The sequence below is a fragment of the Ipomoea nil genome, unplaced genomic scaffold (assembly GCF_001879475.1).
Source record: "Ipomoea nil cultivar Tokyo-kokei standard unplaced genomic scaffold, Asagao_1.1 scaffold0545, whole genome shotgun sequence".
Classification (NCBI taxonomy): domain Eukaryota; kingdom Viridiplantae; phylum Streptophyta; class Magnoliopsida; order Solanales; family Convolvulaceae; genus Ipomoea; species Ipomoea nil.
In genome coordinates this window covers 604625-611713 of record NW_017616973.1, presented here as the reverse complement: position 1 = coordinate 611713, position 7089 = coordinate 604625, and the positions used below count along the sequence as shown (strand labels likewise).

General features: G+C 40.6%; 1 protein-coding gene across 1 annotated transcript; it reads left to right on the top strand.

Moving 5' to 3' along the window:
• Nucleotides 1-6138: 6138 nt before the first annotated feature.
• Nucleotides 6139-6660, top strand: LOC109174207 (DNA-binding protein HEXBP-like). Its single transcript, XM_019323463.1, has one exon. The coding sequence runs from the start codon at nt 6139-6141 to the stop codon at nt 6658-6660; it is 522 nt and encodes a 173-aa protein (XP_019179008.1).
• Nucleotides 6661-7089: the final 429 nt, after the last annotated feature.

Here is a 7089-nt window from a genome sequence, read left to right as displayed (position 1 = left end):
AAGTTCACAGCCATTAATGGAGAGTGCATGCACTGGAGAGGACCATTTATTGTTGCTATATGATATTACTTTCCAACGAGATTCAAATCCAAATCTTTGTTTCGAATATATTCAAAATTGGAAGATTTCTACCTACATATACTCTAATCAACCTTAATCAATAATCCGCGCAAATAGAACCTGCGTTTTTAGTGGCTGGTGCGGCATGGACGGATAATGACAAACCAAGAGCGAAGACGGAGAGGCTTTACTCAGAACGACTACTGCCAACTGTGCAGCACCACGGAGACGATTAACCATATCATGGGCCGTTGCCCACGAGCTATAGAAGTCTGGTGCAACCTTTTTTCGAGGAAGATAATGAAGGAAGAATGGGAGCTAGATTTCTCAACATGGATGGACAGATGGATTGCGTGGAAAGGAATGAACACGGAGACTAACACGTACTTGCTCGACTCTAGTCGCGGTAATGTCGTGGTGGCTCTGGAAGTGGAGGAACGAGGTGGTCTTCAAAGGTAAAGTCACAACTACGGACAAGGGGGACTGGATAAGAACACAAACTGCGGAGATTTTTCGGAGGAAGAATAATCCAGCCAGCGGAACAGCCAACAGCTCGAGGCACCTTCTTCGGTGGAACAAACCGATGTAGGGATGGAGCAAGATGAACATCGACAGAAGCAGGAATGGCTGCACGGGCAAGATGGGCTATGGAGGCCTGATGTGCAATGAAGACGGGAACTGGATAATCATATGTAAATTTGGAGAGACTGGAAATAATAACTTCCGGCATGCAACTGGGCAGATATACGCTATTTCAAAGGATATGGTAGCATACGTCTCTATCAACAAGTAAGAAAGATTCTTGATATCTGTCTTGTGAAATATGGGGCATTTGGTTTTATCACTAAGCGACGCCTAGTAGGCTAGAACTTAAGCTTTTTCTTCATAAACGGAATTGTTTGAGTGAGTTTAGGACTTTCAAGATCTGAACTCTAATATGGTGCAACGAAATCAAGTCTCATTGAATTTTGAATTTCTCTCATTCCACTCATTATTCATCATTTTTATCTGTCAATTCCCGACATTTGAGTTGATGATTTCAGGGATGTTTTACATAAGTTTGCAAACGAAGATGTATCACTGGGTGCATGGCTAATTGGTCTAGAAGTCGAACACATTGATGATCGCAACATGTGCTGTTGAACTCTACATAATATGTTTTGCTTTTCTAGTCTTGTTGCTTGTTTTCTTCAAGGATTCAACATGGCTAAAAGAAGAACTCGATCAATGGTCAATCATATGTTCAAGTGCAACATTGGGGTTAGCTCGGCTATGGAAGCAGAAGCATGGGGAATCCTTAAAGGTTTGGAGCTAACCTGGGATCATAGGGTTAGAAAATCGAATAATTAGCGTCCAAAGTTTGAACTTTGGACGCCTAAAGTATAGTGCGGTGGCATTTTTGTAATTAAAATGTCACTATATAATTTGTTTTTTATTTTTTTTTAAATTAAAAAGAATAGGCGTCCAAAACTATAGAACTTTGGACGCTTATTGTCGCGCGTTATATTTTTAAAAATAATCAGCATCCAAAGTTCTATCACTTTGGACGCGCTCATGCTTTAAAAAGAAAATTAAATTAAATATTTACGCTTCTTCTTCTTCTTCTTCTTGTTCAATACACTCTTCTTCTTCAATACATCTTCTCGCACGCCACACCGCCGCCCCACACCATCTCGCACACTACATCGCCGCCTCACCGCCGTCACCCCCTCAATTGTCTTTGCCAGTCACCGCAGCAGTCGAGCTGTCGCATTGCCGCAACAGCTCGCTGTCGTGTCGCGTCGTCGCTCGCCGCAACAGCTCGCTCGCCGAAAGTTGCCGCCGCAGGTTGCTCGCCAGATAGGCGGTGATATATATTTATTTTGTTTTTAAATCTTTTTTTTATATATATTTTGAATTATATTTTACATATTTTGGTAGAGTTGATTGCTTGGTGTAATTGATTTTACGTTATATTGCAGCAGGTTGAGGGCGTCAAACTTGATCCTTGTGCATATTTATTTCTAATTTCGATTTTGAATTTCACCTTTGGATGTGCTAGGGTTTGTAGAGTTACAGGCTTGATAGTCAATTTTGTATGATATATTTGTGCTCTTAAATCCTGATGCTTTAGTGAGTTTTAAGTTAAAAAATTGAAGATTTTTTATCTTACCTAATTTTTCCTTGTGTATCTTATCTAAGGGAAAATGTTTAGGACAGATCAAAGAGCCAGAAATTTTGAATCAATTTATGTGATTTCACTCTATTAGTTGTAATTCAATCTGGAAATCCACTCCCAAAGGGAAGAACTTGTTTGGGCCTAAGTCCATTGTGTTTCAAGAATGGAATTGGGGAAATTATTCCTTTGATTTTAACTGGCTACTGAATTACTAAATTAAACAATCCTAATCTTTAGTAAATAAAACACTTGTATGTCAGCCTTGCATTATTGTCTATGTTTCATCACCCTTACATATGAAGGACTCAAACAAAACCGCACTAGGATGACTTCATGTGTGGTTTGAACCCCTAACCATTTGCTCAAGGTACAAGCCCTCAGTTTTTATTTTTAAATTTTTTATAAAAAAAAGGGCTATGTTATCTACATCCAGACTCCAGAGTTTAATGGTGTATCTTGCAGGGTATTTTTGCAGAGTACCTTGTTGAAGAAAAAGAGGTGTTCCTTCAGACCTACTCAACTAAAAGGCATTACATTAAGTAAGTCCTATAGTAACTTAAGACAAAAGAAAGAAGAGTTCACTTGAACATTTTTGGCTAGGAAATATATATCTTTTGGTCGAGAAGTGTTCTAATTTCCATTTTTGGCTGCAGGTTGATTATGGTTGCAGAAAGCGAGCATAGTATTTTTAAAAAATAAAATAAAAACTTTACGCGTCAAAAGTTCTTGAACTTTGGACGCGTAAAGATGTTAATTTTTAATAAAAATACCTTTGCGCGTCCAAAGTTCAAGAACTTTGGACGCGCAAACGTATTATTATTTTTTTAAAAAACTATAATTCGCGTCCAAAGTTCTTCAACTTTGGACACGAATTATCATTTTTCGCGTCCAAAGTAACTTTGGAGGCTAATTGTATATACAATTAGAGTCTCCTACATCCGCGTCCAAGCAACTTTGGACGCCTTTTAGCCTTAACTTTGGACGTGAATGACTGTTTTTGTACTAGTGGCGGTGGTGATTGAGAGTGATGCCAAAAAGGTGGTGGATTGGATTGCAAGAAGAGATGCACGAATCTCATTCCTCTGCTCAGCTATTCATTCGACTGAGGGTAATATATGTGAAATGGCAGCTTTACCCTCAAACTTATGCTCATTTGACAACAAACTTAACGGAGGACCACCGGTGGTTATTTTTGAAAAGATGGAGGATGTCTCACGTCGTTTAAAAGTCGGATGACCACAGCTGGTATATGGCTAATACTCGGATGACCATTGTAGCTCGCCGGGCTAAAGACGTAAAACGTATCGCTTCTTAGGAGGCAACTCAAGGAAATTAAATTTAGTTTCTTTTTAATTCTTTCATTTGGTATTTTTTCTTGAACTAACATTGTAGGGAAAGTCACTAATGAGCTCAAAATGTTCAAAGCGGGAGGCAAATTCCAAGGAAGAACCGGGCGTGAAAAATTCAAAATTGGTTCGGGGACGAATTTACATGACTGTCACGCACGTGATGAATCGCATAAATCGGAGCGCGAATGAAAATTTCGCGTACTTGGTACGGCCGGGCATTCGCCGACTAGTTCAAAGGCGTACAGAACACTGTTTCAGCAGTTTGGTTTAATTCTTCATCTTCTTCACTCAAAAAACACCCCCAACTTCATTCCAAAGCTTGTGAACGACCAAGGTATACCCGTACATCGTTAGTACACCATTCCAACATCAATCATCAAGGTTTTAACACTTCAAATTCATCACCGAAGGTATGAAATTCTTAATCTCTTTCAATTTGGGGATTTTTGCTCAACATCAAGGTTTATCAATTTGTGCTTGATTTTCATGAAATTGATCATTTTATTCCATGTATTTGTGCTTTATAATGCTATTGCTACATAGAAGATGAATTGCATGGAACATCCTTGTTTCAAATCTTGATGATTCTAGATTGCATACTAGGTGTTTGATGAATGCTTGAATGAGAATTTGAAGAACTTTGTGCCTTGATGCCATGAGTTCTTTGATTAAGCTTTGTTGGGTTTTAATTGATGTTCATTAATCATTTGTTGTTAGTCATGGTTTGTCAATTAAGATGTTAACTTGTTTTAATGAATGTAGAATTCTTGAATGAATTGATCATACTTGTGAATAATTCTTTGTTCATACTTACTTGAAGATTGAAGATGTAAATTGAATTGATCTTGTGAATGAAGAATGTGTGATTAATATGTCTATCATTTTGACATTTCTTTGTTCATATAGATTTGAAATTGTATTTGTTTGAAATGCAAGTTGTTCATGAATGCAAAAGCTTGTGTATAGGGGACGACGGTCCACGGGGGAATAAGGTTGGACTTGGTGTATAGGGGTCCTGGAGGTAAAGGTTTGAACTAGACATAAGGTTGGGGTAGCCATAAGGTTGGAACCAGGCATAAGGATGGCATATCAATTCGTGATGGGTGATGTCACGAAGTCTTGTGTAGCCGTTGCTGTGTGATTCTCTATTTGTGACGTGTGTAGTCACAAAAGCATGTGATGTCAAGGGTTGTGTCCTTATTCTCTTGTGTTATGCATGTCGGGTGTTAATCTACTGTGTGATGGTGGATTATGCCTTGAGCCATTCTTGAGTGTCGTTAGTGCTTCTTGTGGTCTTGGGATGTGTTCCCCGGTCTTTGTTGTGAGTGCTTAGAGTCTTGTGTTGATTTCTGCTCTTGGTTTTGAACTTATATATATATATATATATATATATATATATATATATATATATATATATATATATATATATTCCGTTTCGCAAATGATTTTGTATATATATATCCTATCTATGTATGATACTTAACAGGTATTGGTGGGTTACCAGCATTATTCGCTGACAGGGCGTCGTCCCATCTTTTATGTGTTTCTTTCAGGTGATGTGTAGACGAGAGCGCGGTCTAGAACCTGTTAGTTTAGATCCTTTGTTTTGAGATGTTGTGGCCTGTGTGCCAGTGTTAGACATTAGTACCCTGTCTACGAATGATTTAGATTGTGGTTTTATGCAGATATTTCGCCTGTGCGTTCACCTTTGGGTGAGCGTGGAATAGCACCCTTTATTTCCTGTTCATATAATCCATTTTTAGTCTTCCGTTGTGTATGATGTTTTGGCTAGTTATCTGCATGTTTAAGCTTTAATTTAGCATGGAAATTAGGGGGTGTTACAGTTGGTATCAGAGCCTAGGTTTGAGCCTAGGATGATAAAGTCTAGATTTCTAAGTGGCTAAGTGTGGTTTGAGACCTTAAAGTGACCTTAAGAATCTAAGTGTTAGGCTTAGGACTCTAGGTTGCGCGGTGAGCTGCGCGTTGTTTATAGCTGTTTGCTTGTTTGTTGTCTTGTTAATAACCGTTTTGTTGTTGTAGAAGCTTTGTGATGCCTCCTTGTCAACGTGCGCGTACCCTAGAGACCCCGACGAATGAGCAGCTTGCCCAGAACCTGCAGCAGTTGACGCAGACGATGCACACTCTTAGTGAGGCGTTGCTGAACAACAACCATCCCGTGCCACCTCCTCAGCCTGCCAGGCACAGGGACATGGGTCTTCTTGTGTCGAGTCACAGACCACCGACCTTCGCGGGTGAAGAAGACCCGGTTGTTTTGGAAAAATGGATGAGAGTGTTTGAGAAGATCTTCTAGGTTGTTGGTTGTCCCGAGGAGCCCGAGTTTGATTGGTCTGCGCTTAAAGATCGGATGCGCGAGAGGTTTTATCTAGCGCATGTGCGAGCCGCTATGTACGAGGAATTCCTCCATCTTCAGTAAGGATCTCTATCGGTGGTTGAGTACCACAAGAAGTTTCTTGAGCTTGCGCGTTTCGCCCGGATGCTGTGCCTACCGAGCTCGCTAAGGTTGAGAAATTTGTTGCTGGCTTGAACTATGAGGCACGAAAGGCCTTGACCATGAGTAGGCCGAGCTCTTTGAAGGATGCTTATGTGAGTGCCGCAGATCTGTATCGTGTTCAACAGCTTCAACGAGGGTCTTATGAGCTTGCTAGAAAGAGGACCGAGAGTGGAGGATCTTCCACCTACAAGAAGCCACGACCGAGTTTCCAAGCTAAGAATGCATCATCTCCAACCCAAGGACCCAACCGAATGGAGCAAGGAAATCAAGCCAAGGCGTTCCCTTGTCGTAGATGTGGGAAGGTGCATGCAGGCCAGGATTGCAATGGCTTCGCATTCCGATGTTTCCGTTGTGGGGATAAGGGTCACAAGACCACTGAGTGCCCTCAGCAAGCCAACCAAAGGGCGTTGCCGCCACCCCCAGGAGCCGGAGGAGCAGTAGGAGGTAGCTCGAGCCGTGGAGCAGCCGGGGCCAAGCCATCGGGGAGAGTCTTTGTGATGGGGCGATCACAAGCGGAGACCGAGGGCTTAGTGGAGGAGGAGCTAGCAGGTAATCCTTTTCTAGCATACCCTTGTCTTTAGAACACATCTTGTTCCTTGTTACCATTGCGTTTTGTCATATTTCTTCGTTGCCTACTTGAGTTGCCTTGTTATCCTTGTCATGTTTTTCCCTTGATAAATGATTCTTTTGGAGTTAAGTGTACGCTTTCCTTGATGAATGAATTCTCTTAGTTTTATGAGAGAGCCTCGTTGTACAGTTAATTGTTTATTCTTGAAATGAGTCATGCTTGGGTTAATTCCATAATCTTTGCACATGAACATTCTTGCAAACCCTTCCTTTGAGAACCACCTAAATTTCTCCAAGTATTCTTTGAGTTTGGGAATAGAAAATCCATAAAAATCCTTTCTTGTGTAGCCTAAAAGTCAAGTAAAATATTTATTTACAAACCTTGAGTTTCGAACCCGAGTATACCCTTTGCTAACCTAACCCTTTAACTACTTGAGTTAATC

Excerpts from the sequence above, each read along its gene's own strand:
- LOC109174207 (XM_019323463.1), top strand. The coding sequence starts at position 6,139 with ATGAGTAGGCCGAGCTCTTTGAAGGATGCTTATGTGAGTGCCGCAGAT.